We start from the raw sequence: 18630 nt of genomic DNA on the forward strand, positions 1-18630 counted from the left end.
ACATGGCAATTCAGCCCCGACACTTCTTCTTACCAGCGCGGATGCACGGACGTCTAGGATGCACGCGATTTCGTGCGACCATAGGGAGAGGACAAACGAAACCTGTTTTTCACCTCGCGGGTGTAGCACTCCATATGGTCACCAGCACCCTATTCCGCTCGTCCGCTTTCAGACCGCCATCACCGACGTTTTGGCCGCCCTGCCGTTCGTAAGCTGCAAGCCGAACAGCGTTTACGTGAACGAGCCCAGCAGTCCGGCGAGTATTTCACGAGTTACATTGAAGACGACCTCGACTTGTGCAAGAAAGCCAACGCGACCATGTCTGAGTCCGACAAGATCGGGAACGTTTTGAAAGGCAGTGCATCGACGGACCATGCTTGCCTCGGGCCATCAAACCCTCGCACTGGTGGCAGAGGTCTCAGCACACGACTGTGCCAAAAGCTACAAGGAGCTGCGCCGGCAGCGGCTGATGACGCGTCGACCTCCATCACGCGACGCCGATCTCGCTGGCTTCCCAACTGAAAAAACGACCTCGACTCTATGCTGGCGCATGGCCGACCTGGCCGGCCATGGCCCGGGCTTGCGAATAGAGTTTGGCCGATGTTGGGCTTGGTCATAGCTTGGTTAATGGCCTTACACCGGCCAACCTTTGGCTGCTAACATAGGCCCAAGGCCGTAGAGCCGTGAGCCGACCTTGTAGACATCAGGTGGTGCACAGCTGGGTTAAATAATCTTGTGCGAATAATCTAGTGCAATCTAGTGACAGCCGGCGCTGAACGCTCAAACAAGAAATTTTTGCTTACCGAGAAATAATGCGTGCGGTGTAGGAAAAAAATTTGCACCTACAGATCTAATGTAATGTCGGCTTGTCACTGGCTCATAGTTCCGCCTGGCCAACGTGGTAGGTATCAAAGCATGGCCCTACTACGGAGGACTACGTTTGGTCGCCCGAGCATTGGGTGCCGACTCTATCCCTATCATTTGCCGATCTTTGGCTGAACGTTTCGGCCAACTAATAACCAGCATAATTGGTTGCCAATCAGGGCCCCACATAGGCTGCCATTGGTCGGCCGACAATACCGGTTGCCGAGCGCTGCGCAGTTGTTTACCAGCCATTGGCCGTCGACCAATTTCAGTTGGGTTGTCGGCCACTTCGAACCACTCTGTCTTACTCGCCGAGATCAAGTCATTCGTGCACGAGGAAATTGCCCGCCAGTTCTCACTACTGGCCTCCACAGCATGTTGAACAGCCGTCGACCACACTGCTGCCTCCCCTACGCCAGGCTATTGAGCAGGAAATCGCGGAGGTCATGCCGCGGAATACCACCGGCCCCCTCCAGTTATGCGCAAGTTGTAGCAAGGCCGCCCCCAGCGCCCCCTGTGGTGCCCCCGCTAACTTACGCTGGAGGCGTCGCCAGGCCACAGCCAGTGCCCAAAGTATTCACCTGACTGCAGTGTGCACAGCCCGTGTCATCATTCAGGACGCTCTGTATGCCTTCGAATTCATCATAATTTCTTCATGCTCTCACGATGTCATCCTGGGATGGGATTTTCTCGCCTGCCATGACGCCGTAATTCGTTGCGCACCAGCTGAAATAGAGCTTTCACCATTCTCAGATTTGACGCCGGCGAACAGTCCACCAGCTGCTACCAAGGTACTTGTCAAAGACGACACCACAGTTCCTGCAAACTCTTCAACGGCTGTGTCAGTCTGTTGCACCGGTCCTGCCCACACCGTTGCACTCCTTTCCCCATCTGACCGCGTTTTCACTAGGAAAGGCTTGCTGGTGCCATTTGCGACTGTGCAGGTCACTCAGGGTGACCGATATTTTTGTTACGAACCCATCCCCATACATTGTTACGTTGGTGCAAGGGGAATGTCTCGGCAGAGCGGAAGCCCTCGAAGACGCACAAGTTATAGACGCACTGGGTGACGCACTGCACCAGCTCCCGTCCGCTCAGTGCTGTTTCCACATCTGATTCGTCACCCGCTTATGTATTTGGTTCCTCGATTGCTGACAACCTTACGTTGGTCGAGCGTTCCCAGCTTCTATGCCTGTTGGAAGAATTTCATTCTTCGTTCGATGTCGTGCAAACTTCTTTTGGCCGCACCATCTGCTGTCACGCATTCGCATCGACACTGGCGCCCAATGTGGGGCCTTTACAGCGCAAGGGCACCGAAGAGAAAGCACAAGGGCTGGTTTACTCCATACCACGTGCCGATCGTGATGCTTCTTACGTGAGGGAAACAAAGAACTTCCCCGAGAGGCTGCGACAGCATAAAAACGACGTCCGGCAGTTCGAGTGACAAAGGAGTACACTCACTGAGCACAGCGTGGTGAACGACCACTGCATCGAATTTCGACAACTCTCGCGTTGTCGACCTAAGAGGCCAATTCGTATAAGCGGCTTTTTATGGAATCCTGGCCCATCCAGGTGACAGCCGGTAACGTCAACCGGTATACAGGGGCACTGCCGATCAAGAGTCTGAATGGGCGTGACCCCACGGCAGGAAGAAAACCCTGAAAAAGAATGCGAGTGGGACGCAAAACGTCAGATTTTTTCTTGTAACGTAAAAAAAAATTCTTTTTACGCACTACCTTGGTTGGCGTCCCCTGTTTTAACCAAAGCCCACTAATACCGCTGTCACACAAACATAGGTCGGCAAACTCACTCATGAGTCGACTCACTCAGACTCAGGTCAAGCTGTGAGTCTGAGTTTGAGTGAGTCCGGCTGAGTAATATGTTGGTGAGTCCGAGTCCGATTGAGTCCGGCTGAGAAAAGGTTTAGAGAGTCTGAGTCCGAGCGAGTCCGGTTGAGGGAAATTTTGATGAGTCTGAGTCCGAGTGAGCCCTCGGAGCAATATATATTACTTGAGTGAGTCTGAGTGAGCTCCAATTTTTTTGCCGACCTATGCACACGAACAGCCTTAACCACGGTTAAGCCAACTACAGTTACGGCTAACCACGGTTACAGGTAGCTACATGGCAGATATAACCGCAATTAGTCTCCTAACCGTGGTTATTGCAAACGAGTGACTCCACGAGAGATCGACACGGATTCAAAAATGAATATTTTAGATTTGATTATTTTATATTTTATGCACATACCACCCAGTAGCCCGAAAACAAACTTAGTTTTCTTATTAACTACATAATTTACGAGGAAAAAAAATATCGAGCATATTCAATACGAAAGGACCAATATCATTACCTGTCATTCTGGAAAGTTCACGACGATGTAGAACACAAATATTACAGTTACAAAGCAGACATTTTGTGCATGAAATGCGTGTGCAACAAAGTAAAGTAACGTTTGAAACTGGTAGAGCAAAGAAAACTATTTTTGAAAAATGTCTAAATATGCGACTTTTTATTATAGTTGCTACATAATAGTCGCTATGAAGCTGACAAGACTTATCAACTTTGCTTTGAAAATAAATTTTCCTTCTTTCTATCTGCAACTGCAGCTAAGTTTCTGGTTATTGAACTCCTGAGCGAGCGAGGCTGATCTTGAACGCCCTCACATAAATGCTCGCAATTTTTGTGGTAACTATACAGGTTAAAGTGAACAAAAAATGTTGATGCACAGATATTTTTTTTCCGTGACTAGGCCTTTAAAGCATTTCTTTACTACTACAAAATTTGCGCATCTATTTTGCTAGTAGAAGCATGCCATCAGAACTACTGTAAATTTCTTGAGAGTTCAGTGATGCTTTCTTTGCGGATAGCGTTCATGATTGAATCTCATATTGTGCATAATGTCACATTCAGAAAAATGGCTTCACCATGCGCCAGAGTCAGAAGCCATATCACGTGTAACTCCACAGGCAACTTTAAGCCACTATAACGTTGCTAAGGTCTGGTACATTTGTGCAAATAATTCTCGTTAAATCAGCATTTTGGGTAATCGTTGTTTGGGTTAAAAGTTTTATGTGAAACATAAATCTGACATTAAAAAAAATTATATTGTGGGTTCCTGCAGCAAAGAGACATTGATTAAAATTTATGATTGCAGAGTAATGGCAGAGGTAACGTGCGTTACTTTTTTTTCTGTAACGGTAACGGTAACGCATTACATTTGTTTGTAGGTAACGTAGGGCGGTAACGCGTTCCTTTTTTTATAGTGTAACGAGTACCCGTATAGTTACTTTTTTTCTGTAACGCCTACAACACTGAGCACTAAGAACTGTGTTTCTAGTTGATAAGTGTAGCGTAAAACGTACTCTTGCTCAGTACTGATAAGCAAAATCCATACAACCACGTTTCACTTTGTTTTGCCAGGGACAAGAACCATCTCGGCTGACTTGAGTGTATCATTTGAAATAGAGTCTATTTTGAAATGGGCAGGAGTGCCATCTCGATGTGGCTACAGCACACATGAGCAGATTCTTGTCAAACGGGCCTTGCAACATTGCTTTACTACTTTCTATTGCACTGGAGAGTGTGAAGTATAACGCTGTGATGAATGCAAAAGGAATCATACAAATCAGTGGATGAGAACTCAAGTTGTTAGTCTTCAAAGTTGAACATCTGAGCAGATGACAAAAGAGCGTTTCCTTTTGGATTTTACTCTGCCAGTGACTTCACTGCCCAGTTGTGTCCAGTCACCGCGTGGCTCTTATATGGAAACACCAGAAGTAGGGTGGCTAGTAGTGATGCAAAACTATCGGCAAATTGACTATCGATAGTATCGATACTTTTTTCTGAACTATTGTTAGTGTAAAGAAACTATCGATAATGCTACTATCAACAAAATATCCATAGTATTATCGATAGCACAGTCAATAGTACTGTCAGTATTACTACCGACATTACTATCAATAGTGCTGTGAATAATTATGCTGTTGCTGGCCGCAGGCACGTAGGCAAGGGGGGGGCCCGGGGGGCCCGGGCCCACCCCCGAAATTCGTCCAGCCTTATATTCCCGGGCAACTTTTTTTTTTCTTTTTGCCATGAAAAGACTTTCATTCGAATAATTAGGCCTTGGGCCCCCCCCCCGAAAAAAAATCCTGGCTACGTGCCTGGCTGGCCGGCGATATTGCCAAAAAGCATTTGTGATAGCCTACTATCAGCAATACTCAGTTTACTTAATTTATGAGCAATTTTTTGGCGAAATAAAAATGATTTCAACAGTGAAAATGCAAGAATATGTCCATCAATAAATTCATATTCAAAAGTAACCACTTACACCATACAATTAGCAAACCTAGTTCTTGATATTCCTATTTTGAAATCACAAAATGCAATATAATTTGAAGCCTCACAGTACCGTCAAATGTAACGATCTAGTTTCCTGTTCACCTGAATAATTCAACCTAATTGTCATGTGTCAGCCAAAAATTCTGGTGAAGGAGCGCAAGCATGTGAACTTTCTTACATTTCAGCCTAATAATATCTGGGGTTTAGCGTCTCAAAACCACGATATGATTATGAGAGACGCCGTAGTGGAGGGCTCCGGAAATTTCGACCACCTGGGGTTCTTTAACATGCACCTAAATTAAGTACACAGGCCTCAAACATTTTCGCCTCCATCGAAAATGCAGCCGCCGCAGCCGGGATTCAATCCCACGACCTTCGGTTCAGCAGTCGAGCGCCATAACCACTAAACCACCGTGGCGGGGCGCATTTCAGCCTGCTCCTCCTGCTACCACATACTTGGGGAACCAAGTTTATGCTGCAAAGAGTTCGCGCGGTTGATTTTATACTTTCAGTAGTATCGCCAAACTTACTATCGATAGATTTTTTTTTCCATCGATAGTACGATAGTGAGTGAACCATCAATAGTTCTGCATCACTAGTGGCTAGCCACCCTACCAGAAGTCTTGCCTCATGGTGGCCATTGTACAGCACACCTGGTGTCGTGCTGAAATTGTTTTCAAAATATGATATTTAAAAACAAATATTCTTGTATCTGACAATGTACAAAGAATGTTTTATCATTTTTAGCGCAAGATAGCATGGCCAACCTGGGACCATACGAATGTCAGGTGCAACTTGGTGTGAAGCCAATGCACAGCCATGGCTTCACTGTCACAGAACCAAACATCACTTTTGATGCCAAAAATATCTCTTGTGTGTAGTCTGAGAAAAAGTTAATTTCTTCATTAAAATAAAATTACAACTGCTTTGTTTTCAGCATTCCTAGTTGAGTAACGATATAGCCACATCTCACAGTAACACAAGTGGTGAAAACAACAGGCTTAATTTGTATCACAGGGCCCCTCCTTCTGTGCTGCTTGTTGAGAGCGTATCTAAAAAATGGAGTTATCAGTAGTACATGGTTGGCAAAGCATCATTACTCAAATCTAAACCATAAGTCTTGAATGAATAAGCTTTCTAGTGCAGGCAAACGACTCTAAAGATCTGTCATAGACAGCTCTCTCTGATAGGCACCACCATCTCACCCTACAATGAAACTCCTTGCATGCGTTTGCAGCTGAACACTATATTTTGAAACTAGTGCACATATTTCTCGTTCATGTAGATGGATTGGTGAGCTTTAGTACTAAGCATGTAGCATCCATTATGGCATTGCATATGTAAGAATGCCTCATGTTTCACATAGTGTGCATGTGCAGAACTGATAATTTTTAAATTATCTTTACAGCATGATTCACCCAAACTGATCAGTGACGGCGATTGCTTACTTGATCGTTGCATTTAGATGCATCCGGCGGTGCCTTGTGTCATGATGGTTCTGTGGCATAGTTTCATCCACAATAAATATGGGTGTACTTTAATCACTAACCTCATACGTCAGAGCAGCTTACCTTTCATAACTGGAGTCATCGGTGGACTGACATGTCATGTAGCCAATGTTTAGCATGTTTGACCAGGAACTGTGTTTCTGGCTTGTTTAAACTTTTTTTAAATAATAAACTATCACCACATCTCATGTTTCACCTTTACCACCAGACAGGGACACTCCCTTGCTACAACTCCACTTACTGCACTTGTCTAGAGCTTCAAGTATCAACGTTTTTTCCCCAGAACTATAGTGTAATGGAATAAGCTGCCTGATAAATTGGTGACGCAGGACTCGTCACCACACTTAAAAACATACCTTCGTTGAAAGCACGGCTGGTGTGTTTGGTTGTTTGACTTGACCATTGCTGTTGCTCGCCTTGTTGTTTTGTTTTTTAAGTGCATGTGTAAAGGAACTTATTGAGCACAGTTCCTGCTTTTTGTTTTATTCTGTATACCTACACACTAAGATCTTCTATAGGACTGCTGTATTCATAAATGAATAAACAGAGACTGGGCAGCTGGGTACTAGTTGCGCGAAGACTGAGAAAAGAGCGGAGCTGGTGGCCTTTCCCTCACTTCCTTTTCCCACCTCCTTGCTGTGCTATACTATGCATGGCTATGCTATGCTTTTTTTCTTTTGCTCTCTCTGTTTCTACTTGTTTCTCTCTTTCTTTTTCTCGTTCTCGCACCCATTGCAACGCAATCATATGGTTCCCATAAACGCTTGTTCTGCTAGTGTGCCTGGATAGCCGAGTGGTTACGACGCTCCCCTTTGGATTGTGGGTTTAGCATCCAAAGGTTAGCATCCCGCCTCGCCAAGAAATTTAGAATATTAGAATTAAGAATTTCTCTTTCCTCTCTCTGTACTCATTCTCTCGTCCATCAGTTAATGCATCCCATGCCAGACGAGTCGGCCCATGTGTTCAGGGAGCAAAGCAGAAGATGAAGAAGAGGACAAAGAGAGTGCATGCTGGTTCATTAATGAGAAGTAAATTGGGAGAATGGCCAGTGAATCAACGGTGGATAAACAGGATGATGATGATAATTTGTGTGCAACTAATGGGGCTTCTCTGAGCTTAACCAGCTCTGCTGTTAAAATACTTCACCAATACAGCTTTGGTAATGTTCTTTTCTTGGCAAAGAGTAAGGGAGTAGTTTGCCATTGCTTCCTTCTTTGCTGAGCCTTTAAAGGGACCGACAACTGATTTTTCTCGACACAATTTTTTACGGCGCGACAGGAAGCTCACCCTTCGTAGCGTTTGTAGTTGCAGTGGTTTATCTGAAAAGCACGTAGGTATTTTATAAGCAGTATTTTTCTATCTGAAAGGCTCCAAACACGCATGGAGGCTTGCTCCAGCAACGCTGAGAATTGACAGCGATGCCGCTAGCCCTTGTGAAAGCTGTCGTTGTTCTGCTTTTGCAGGAGTTACTGTAACTATGCTTAACCACCTTTATTTTGAGCTTTCCAACCATTTTTGAAAATAGCCAGCTGTTACAATGAGATGTGTGGCTTTATACACCTTCCCGGTATTTGTACAGCGTTGTGTGCGCCTGCGCCCAAGGTTGCCTGCGCCTGTGTCATGGATGGCTTGTCCCGGCGTCGTTACTCTCTCGATACACTAGCCAAGCCAAGTAATCGAAAACGTAACTGTGCATATGCACGGCCGCACCGAGTAGCAGCGCGCGTCATTTCTGAGACGAAGTGTAGGTAGCAAAACTATGTTGTCCAAAATCTTAGCGACCTGGAAACTGCGTGCACGGTTGCATGAGCACGCTGAAAAGTTGCTCAAGACGCGCTGACGAGCATGGGATCATTACGTCACGCGAAGGCAGCGCCACTTTAATGCATACTACTAACGCAGGCCTATATGTACATTTTATGGAGTAATACCTTTTAATGTAAAGAAACAAACAATATTTCAATACTAACAAAAAAATCGCCGACCGCGTAGAGCAATCAACGGTCACGTGGCCGTCTTCATCGAATCATTCATGTTTTTGCCGCCAGAGGCGCCACAGGTCATTTTTCGTGACTTTCAATTGAGAAATAAAAATATAAATCCACCTCTCACGAAATAAACAGGGTTGTTTTGAGTCAGTGCGACGGACAATCTTTACATCAGTGGAGTCAACTCATTTCATATTCTGGGTAGTTGTCGGTCCCTTTAAAGCAGTGCCTGTGAATAATGTCACTCAGTACTTAACAGTATGTGCACAGAACAACCACTTGGTCTGGCGCAGCCAGCCGGTTGCTCCATGCAGCCAAGAATACACTCTATCGCGTAATCTGTGGCAGTTCAAAGGAGCCGATGATGGCTGGTTGTTTCATGTGCGCTGTCTTCACCAACACTCCCGGATCACCGTGCATCTCTCGTCATCTAAAGGAATTGGGGGGCCAGTCTTCACTGAATATGAGCAGTTACTGTAGGGTAGCTTCGTGGCCCTACACAAAGGGCACTTGCTGCATGGCTGTGGCCAATACAGTTATGCATGTTACCAACTAGCAAAAAACTGGATAGGAGGAGGCACACAAGGATGTCCTTGTGTGCATAGCATGCAATGCAAATGGTAGCAATGCCATGTGCAAAGCATCCTGACAAAGCCAGTCAAGATGCTACACCAAAAAGCCCACATTGCTATTCTCGTTAAGAAACACTTCATATGCCACATGTGGCACCTTCATACTTCATTCCGTTCACCTGAAAATTCATCAGGAATAAACTAAGCCTTCCACCATTAACCTCCGTTATGGACGAGATTCTTCCCGCATCTGCATATTCAACGAATGCATTTAGTGACACATTCAATTGTTGGTACAACTCTTTTGTTCTAATGGTAAGTTAGCAACTATGTGCTTTTGGCAGATTGGAAGATGCAGTCATTCACACTGTTCTGGTAAAAGCTGCAGGGCTTGAACAACAGTTCCCAACACATTGCAGCCCCAGTGGAATTTTGGCAGTTCCATCCACTGGCCCGTTTTGTCCAAAAATCAGATGGTGCTAAGTTAACGCAGAAATGATGTCATTGATGAAACAGAAGGACCATGACAGTGTGACAGAAATACAGCAAAAAATAAATGACAGGCAAGGACTGAAAATTATTTCGTATATTCAACAGGGAAGTGAGCTGAACATAATAAAGAAATCCTTCATGGCTGTGCAAACATCCATAGGATGCTTTCACTCATCCTTTCTTCTTGCGTTTTCAAGTGTTCCTTTGTTTCGGGGAAAGATATTCAGATAGGTAGACAAATTTTCTTTACTAAAGGACCAGTAAATAACAATATCCATGCATACCGCATTATTCTTGGAACCAGCAGAAATGCCACACCCAACGATTTTATTTTTACCTGCACACTTATGCCACACCTTCAATGGGCGTTCTGTGCTGCCAGCGACTCAGATTCTTTGCGATTTCAGGTTGAGTTCTTAGAATTTTCCTAGCATTTGCTTACCAGATATACTTGTGCATATATATGTGCTATGAATGTAACAACAGGGCATATATAAACCGCGCATGTTCACTGCAGAGCAAGTGAGTGCCCTCTTATTCTGCAGTTCCTACATAAAACTTAAACACGCCAGTGCATAGGCATCTCTAAAGCACATTGACATTTACTGACATTGGCATTTTACTGCACATACATTACATTTAGCCAATCAGTATGTGCGTGCTCACATTTCTTCCTCTGGTGCACAAGCATCATATATATTTACAGGTCAATGTGACACAAGGGATACAGACAGCTGCAGCACATAAACATAGCCACTGCACAAGATGAAAGTAAACACAGCTATGCTCTTAGTTGTATAGCATTTATTTAACTGCCTCACGAAATATGTTTCGGACTACATCTGCATGTTTATGTAATTTTTTACCATACAATTCATTTTCATCAAATTATGAAATCATACACCACAAAAGCTAATAAAAATTTTTCCTCTAAATTTGTCTGACATCTTTTACCAAAATACTTTGCTTTTTAACTTCATTTTGCAAGGCCGACTACTGCACATTCATTTCTATATTCAGTTATTCTTTATAATGCCGATTTTTTTGCCACCATTACTATCAGCACAAAGTTCGGCACGAGGCACCCTTAGTATTTATATGCAGAAGGATGATCAATATGCAGCTGTGGATTTCTTGGTCAGCTAAAATTAAGGCAGCTCTTTGTGAGAAGACAGTAGTCTAATAAGTCTGCTAATCCTGCAGCAAGTATAAAAAACGAAGGACAATACTTTACTTTGGCTGACGCAACAAACAGCTCATGAAAACAGTCATTTTGCAAGCATACTTGTGGTCATGATGCCAGTGTAAACATCTGAACAAAAATTGAAGAAATGCACAATGGTGCAGAGGGTTTCTTCGAAGCCATTCCCTAGGTGGTTTTACATTAAACTTTTTCAAGCAAGACCAATGCTTGAAGGAAATCTCAACTATTTAGAAAGGGCTCCACGTTGCCAAAATTACTAAACATGCACAAAGCATGGGATCTCGAAAGAGAAGTTTTTTTGCTTCTTATTTGTGCAGTCGGATTGAAGGTTTAAATTGTCACCACCTGTGGTCATTGGTCTAGATAAGGTGAAGTGAGCACAACAGAGTACTGTGCCAACACTTTTATTCCTTCAGCTTGGGTGAAATTAAAGGGAAACATCCCAGAACAGTGAGAAAAATGCGGCCGCAGCAGCACTATGTAAGGCCATCATGCTGCAGCAACCACCGTTCAGGTACAGAGAGCCCTTTGTATGCTTGACCCCAAGCAGTTCTGTTCATTGACCAACTTAATTACCTGCAAAGCTCGATCAAATGCTGCAAAAAGTAACAAATAAATAAATAAATAGCCTAACCACCTATGTCAAAAAGTGCGTTCCAGAGGTTTAGAAATTCTGAAACCAAGAACACCACGCATCGTAAAAAAACATTTTTTCATCTGAAACAGCCCCGACTTTGTGGTGCTAGCTGAAATGAAGATTGCTTATTTTACGTGACACTGTTTCAATGTCTGCCCTGGTCCCACATGCCTTGGCACCGCACACTTCCAGGTCGTCCAGTGACTTCGACCGGACAATGCCTGCAGCAGCCACAGTCAACTTGGACGGACTGCCTGGGCTAGACTTGTTCGTGCCGTCACACGAAGCTTCTTTTGTCCTCAGCATTTCCATTAGCCTTTGCCGCCACGGGTAGTCGTACGGCTGGTAAAAGTACTGTCGCCTGCGAAGGGCCCGAACACGAGGACGCCGTAAGGTCAGGAGTGGCACAGTCTCCGAAGGGGGACTCTCTGGACTTGACGCAGCCACGAATGAGAAGTCTGCAATGTAGGCAGAATTCATGGCTAGCACACAAAGCCCCGAATGGTTTGGGCCAGAGTCACTACTGTGGGAAAGCTTTTCGAGCAGATAGTCCTGTCGCGAGTCTGTGACCGCACTCAGCATTCCCAGTTCGTGCAAAGACGCATCCAAGGCATCTGACGAGGTGCTCACTACTGATGCAGGCTGCCGTGCTATCGGGCAGCAGTAGCAGCCACGACTATTCGTTTCATGATGCAGAATGCTTGCCATTTTCTTGGAATAAACATTCTGAAAGAAAGGGAACACAAGTAAACGTTTTGTACAACAACAACCTTGCTCAATGGAAGTTAATATGTTTCTAGTTTAAATTTTGAGCAAGACTAGACAAGTGAAGTGGCTTTCCAGCCATGAGGGACATCCACCGCCAAGAGAGGAAGCATGCTCAAAATTATTCACATGCAGTTCTCAGCGCCACTTGAACATGTGCAGCAACCGTTCGCATGAGCCCAGAAATCGCAAGATGTGCGTACGCAACATATCATCGTTTGCAGGCTTACGATGTTAAGGTGTAGCGTACCAATAGTGATCACGGCGTTGGGAAGCCATTGCCATGGGCATAGCCATGGGACACACGGCATCCAATGGCATCCAACGAGCATGTGGAATTGACTTTAAAATAACAGTTGCGTATCGGAAAAATAGAAAATGGCATGGAAATATAAAAGGAAACGCTCCGCACCTATTCGACTTCAAGCCGACCAGCAGAAATTTAACAAAATATTAGAGGTGGGAGACCCCCTTGCATCGTCGGAGAAATCAGGCAGTGATGGCCTCCAAGATTGCATCCGCGCGCACACCGCTGACTCGATCTCGAAGGCCACAAGTAGCGCAAGTGGCGCAAGGCACACTGTAGCATAGGCGCAAGTAAAGCCCCTCCATGAGTTTTCCGCCAGTCAGTAGACGTGATGGAGGGGCTTTAGGCGCAAGGTCCTCGGCGAGTTTCATAATATTACACACTAGAGGAAAATCTGGCGCTGCGACGCTGTTTTGAGTAGAGTTACTGTATATGTTAGTAGCATATACAGTAATTCTAGTTTTGAGCAAGGTCTTTAGTTTTGAGTAGAGTTATATCATATATGCTTGCAGTAACTCTAGTTTTGAATACAAGTATCCCGCGTGGGCCTTTTGCGGTGAACTCCCGCGCCGCGCCGCAGCTGCGCCGGACGCGAGTTTGTAATATGCAGAGCGCTCAACGCATGGCAACGGCAGCGGCGCGCTATTGGCTGCGCGCACACAGGGACGCCGCTCCGGACTTCCGCCTAGCAACGGCTGCCACGACGAGACGACGCCGCTCTCCTTCTCGGGGTGCCTTTCGCGGGAATTTTAAACGGTGAACGCGGCCGCCGGGCCCCGTGGAATTTTCGTCGCCGCTTGTGAACTGCTACTACTGCTCTCGCGTTGACCGAAGACGCCGTCGTCGCCGTAGGGTTCGACTGTGCTTTGTGCATTTTGTTTTGTTATAACGGTCAACACGTTCGCCCATGAACATTTGTGTTGTCGCCACTGTCTTGGCGCTGCAGCAAGACGCGATCGGCCGTTGTGTTCTACTGTGCGTTTCTTTTTTTCTTTTTTTAACAGTGAACACGCTCGCCCTTGAATATCTGTGCTGTCTGCTGTGTCTTTTGAGCCCTCGCGTTGTCGCAAGACATAATCGTTGTTGTGTTGGACTGATTGCGTTTGTTTATTTTTTTAACACTGAACACGCTTTCACGTGAATATATGTGTTGTCGCCAGTGTTTTTTTGTGATCTCGCGTTGTCGCAAGACGTGATCGCCGTGGGTTCGAGTGTGCCTTGTGTTTTTTTAATTTTTTTTTTTCGCTGCTGTTCTTGCCAACGCATTTCGCAGAGCCCTGCAACGCCGGTGTTGTACGGCTATGACCACGGAAAACAGCGCATGTGAGACGTCGGCGCGCCGCGCGATCGAATGCGTTGAAGACAATGACAGTTCATCGCCTGACGTTGACGTGGTTCGGGCGAACATCACTGATGAACAAGACGCCTGCAGCTGTGTAGAAGGTTAAGACAAACAGATCGTGGGTTGTAGATTTCGTGAAGTCAACATCAAGGTGTGAAAGGTAATACAAAAATGGTGTTTCATAACTACAAAATAACTTGCAGCATCTTCTGTGGTGATTTAATTGGCGATAATGTCCAATGATGAGCTGTCTCAATTAGGTCGTAGTATGTGCACTTGAGCCGTCTCAGTTAGGTCGTATTAGCTGTGCTCGTTCTACTGCCTTAATTGAATTTTGTGTGTATTTCTTTTTTAGTAAACTGGCAATGTCAATCTGGCTCCCAATCTCTGGCCGATGCAACCTTGGGTCCTTGCTGGTTGTTGTTTGTAATTTATCTATATTCTGTCAGTCCAGGTGCTGGCAATTCTTTCCAACTGAGCTTCAGTCAATCCTTCTAAGGTGTTATGTATGCCCAGATGCGTTAATCTCTCTATGCTGGTGCTTTCGAGCAAGCCTAGGGTCTGCTTAAAAGCTTTCCCTTACGAACATATTGATTTTGTCCTTTTCTGTCTTGTTCCATTTAAGCCTAAGAATGCTAGCCTCCTTCATTCCGTGATACTTGTTTGTGATTCTCCTGATCAGCCAGTTGCCTTAGTGACCTTAGTCACTATTTTTATAAGAGTATTGCTGTTATTTCCCTTCGACTCAATTTTGAGTACAAGGACCCTATAACTTGTTCAATGATGGGGATGCCCCCCACGTTTTTCGTGCAAGTCTGTATCTCTGGGCCACCTGCTGGTTAAGTATGGGTCTGTAAAGGAGTTCTGATTTCTCTGGTGAAAATTCAAGCCTAGTGCCTGTGAGGTAGACTTCCACTTTATCTACCACTTCCTGTAATTTCTGTTCTATTTACCCATCACTGCCTTGCGAGATCCATATGGCAACATCATCCGTGTATACGGAGCAATTGATTCCTTCGATGTCTTCACGTTTTTCTGACAATCCTGTCATAATGAGATTAAGAGCATGAGCGATATCATGGAGCCCTGAGGTGTAACTAAACTGTCCATGCTCCTCACCTCAGACTCGAGTTCCCCCATGTTGAAGGTAACATTCCTATTCGTTAGGAAGTATCGGTTGTAATTGTATGATCTTTCTCCCAGGTTTAAGTTGGTGACCTAAGTGAGTGGGGCCAAATGTGCAGGTTTGTGGAATACTTTCGTGAGATCCAACCATAATGTAGCTCTGGTTCACATTGCGTTCTGATTATTTTCCCATCCTATGGTACCTACGCCATATGATAGGAAAATAACTAGAACACAATTACTTATGTGGCTGCGGCAATTTTCGATTTTGTTTCGCCAACCGCTTACGCCACGTATAAAGAGGGCCAAGTGCACACATAATACAACTTAATTGAGACGGCTCATCATTGGACATTATCCCCAAAACAAGAAGTTAAATCATCACAGAAGATGCTGCAAGTTATTTTTGAAGTTATGAAACATAATTTTTGTATTACCTTTCACACCTTGCTGTTGACTTGACGAAGTCCACAACCCACGATGTGCTCGTTTTCAAGCCGTAATCTTGTACCCAGCTGCAGGCGTCTTGTGCATCACTGATGTTCGCCCGAAGCACGTCAACGTCCGGCGACGAACTCTCACTGTCTTTAACGCATTCGATCGCGCGGCGCGCCGACGTCTCACATGCGCTGTTTTCAGTACTCATGGCCGTCCAACACCGGCGTTGCAGGGCTGTGATATGCGTTGGAAAGAACAGCCTCGAAAAAAAATAATAAAAGACAACAAACGCACACTCTAACAAAGCAAAATGTACAAAGCACAGTCGAATCCTACGGCGACGGCGGCGTCTTCGGTCAGCGCGAGAGCAGGCAAAAACTTTCTTTAGGTTGGACGACACAAAATCAAGACGTCCGCTCTGTTTGAACGCTTCACGAAGACTGCTTTATTTGTTCACTATTTACAGTGCTCTCGTGGAGAGGGAAAATGAAAAGGAGAATAGAAATAGAGAAACAACAAGCACAGTCCAAAAGAGTTTTCTCTGCACCCCGCACGTGCAACAGACTTGAAGAACAGAGGGAGAAAAGGCCTTCCCTGTGTTTTGGGTTACGGTCCCTGTGGCTTTCACTGTTCTTTCACGGGGTGGAGGTGTAGGTCGTAAAACGACGATGTCAAGAACGTTCCCCGCTCTTGCCGTACGCGTCGTCGCCTCCAAACTGCGGGCCGCTGCGGTTGCAACCCCGAAAACGCGCCCCCCCCCCCCGAGTTGCCCTTCTTCCTTCTTTTGGCCGCGGGGTCTCCCAATTAAAGCTGCCCCGAAGTGGGGGCTGCTTCCAAACATTGCGAAAATAAAAGGCGAAAGCACAGGCGGCGACGAAAATTCCACGGGCCCCGGAGGCGCACGTTCACCGTTTAAAATTCCCGCGAAAGGCATCCCGAGAACGAGAGTGCATCGTCGCGTCGGCGAGGGCGAGGCGGCCGTTGCTAGGCGGAAGTCCGCGACGGCGTCCCTGTGTGCGCGCAGCCAATAGCGCGCCACGGCCGTTGCCATGCGTTGAGCGCTCTGCATATTACAAATGCGCGCGCCGGACCCGTGGGCTTTCCGCGCTCGGGAAGCGTGCGGAAAGCGAGGGGCGTCTGCTACACGCTGTAGTTTTTTGCGCCGATTTTCCACACAGGGCACTTGAAGTCTACTTAACCTTTTTAATGCGGCGCGGAATGAAGATTATCCATCTTTAAGCGTTGTGTTAGTGCTGGAGCAACAACAGAATGCAAAAAATCATGTGTCAAGCGGCATCAGCTGTGCTTTATTTTGCAAAAAATGTCTATTCTTGATCTTCTCGTAAACCAAGACGTTTATAGCCGTCCTGTAACCGTTTCGAGGCGTCTTTTAGAGGTTTCGTGTTACATGGGTTGTAGACTTCGTGAAGTCAGTTATAATAGCAAGGTGTGAAAGGTAATGCAAAAATGATGTTTCATAACTTCAAAAATAACTTGCGGCATCTTCTGTGGTGATTTAACTCCATGCTGTGGGGATAATGTCCAATGATGAGCCGTCTCAATTAGGTCGTATTATGTGTGCACTTGAGCCGTCTCAATTAGGTCGTATTAGCTGTGCTCGTTCTACTGCCCGAATTGAATTTTGTGTGTATTTCTTTTTTAGTCAATTTGCAATGTCAATCTGGCTCCCAATCTCTGGCCGATACAACCTTGGGTCATTGCTGGTTATTGTTTGTAATTTATCTATATTTTGTCAGTCCAGGTGCTGGCAATTCTTTCCAACTGAGCTTAATCTTCTAAGGTGTTATGCATGTCCAGGTGCGTTAATCTCTCTATGCTGGTGCTTTTGGTTAAGCCTAGGGCCTGCTTAAAAGCTTTTCTTACGAACATATTGATTTTGTCCTTTTCTGTCTTGTTCCATTTAAGCCTAACAATGCTAGCCTCCTTCATTCCGTGATACTTGTGTTTGTGATTCTCCTGAGCAGCCAGTTGCCTTAGTGACCTTAGTCACTATTTTTATAAGAGTATTGCTGTTAGTTCGCTTCGACTCAATGTTGAGTACAAGGACCCTAACTTGTTCAATGATGGGGATGCCCCCACGTTTTTCGTGCAAGTCTGTATCTCCTCGCACTCTCTCTCCATGATGTATATATATCTCTTGGGCCACCTGCTGTTAAGTATGGGTCTGTAAAGGAGTTCTGATTTCTCTGGTGAAAATTCAAGCCTTGTGCCTGTGAGCTAGACTTCCACTTTATCTTTCACTTACTGTAACTTCTGTTCTATTTACCCATCACTGCCCTGCGAAATCCATATGGCAACATCATCCGTGTATACAGAGCGATTGATTCCTTCGATGTCTTCACGTTTTTCTGACAATCCTGTCATAATGAGATTAAGAGCATGAGCGATATCATGGAGCCCTGAGGTGTAACTAAACTGTCCATGCTCCTCACCTCAGACTCGAGTTCCCCCATGTTGAAGGTAACCTTCCTATTCGTTAGGAAGTATCGGATGTAATTGTATGATCTTTCTCCTAGGTTTAAATTGATGACCTAAGTGAGTACGGCCAAATGTGCAGGTTTGTGGAATACTTTCGTGAGATCCAACCATAATATAGCTCTGGTTCACATTGCGTTTTGATTGCTCTGATTATTTTCCCATCCTATGGTACCTACGCCATAAGATATGAAAATAACTAGAACACAATTACTGCGGCACTTTTTCGATTTTGTTTCGCCAACCACTTACGCCACGTACTAAGGGGGGCCAAGTGCACACATAATACGACCTAATTGAGACGGCACATCATTGGACATTATCCCCAAAGCATGAAGTTAAATCACCACAGAAGATGCCGCAAGTTATTTTTGAAGTTATGAAACATAATTTTTGTATTACCTTTCACACCTTGCTATTATAATTGACTTCACGAAGTCTACAACCCACGATGTGTTTGTCTTCAAACCGTAATCTTCTACCCAGCTGCAGGCGTCTTGTTCATCATTGATGTTCGCCCGAACTACGTCAACGTCAGGCGATGAACTGTCATT

The 18630-nt window shown here is 45.3% G+C and overlaps 1 protein-coding gene across 4 annotated transcripts; it reads right to left on the reverse strand.

Annotated features, from left to right (window-relative positions):
• Positions 1-11286: 11286 nt before the first annotated feature.
• LOC119396997 (uncharacterized) lies at positions 11287-12856 on the reverse strand. Of its 4 annotated transcripts, none has more exons than XM_037664407.2 (2): positions 12781-12856; positions 11287-12329 (listed from the first exon to the last, which is right to left on the reverse strand). In XM_037664407.2, the coding sequence occupies exon 2, from the start codon at positions 12309-12311 to the stop codon at positions 11709-11711; it is 603 nt and encodes a 200-aa protein (XP_037520335.1). In that variant the 5' UTR covers positions 12312-12329; positions 12781-12856; the 3' UTR covers positions 11287-11708. The 4 variants fall into 4 exon arrangements, with proteins under 4 accessions (XP_037520335.1, XP_037520332.1, XP_037520334.1 ...); XM_037664404.2 differs by lacking the exon at positions 12781-12856 and adding an exon at positions 12619-12755; XM_037664406.2 differs by lacking the exon at positions 12781-12856 and adding an exon at positions 12599-12620.
• Positions 12857-18630: the final 5774 nt, after the last annotated feature.

This window comes from Rhipicephalus sanguineus, chromosome 6 (genome assembly GCF_013339695.2).
Source record: "Rhipicephalus sanguineus isolate Rsan-2018 chromosome 6, BIME_Rsan_1.4, whole genome shotgun sequence".
NCBI classification, from domain to species: Eukaryota; Metazoa; Arthropoda; class Arachnida; order Ixodida; family Ixodidae; genus Rhipicephalus; species Rhipicephalus sanguineus.

What these genes read in the sequence shown, in the direction of transcription:
- LOC119396997 (XM_037664407.2), bottom strand. Translation starts at nt 12,311, where the DNA reads ATGGCAAGCATTCTGCATCATGAAACGAATAGTCGTGGCTGCTACTGC.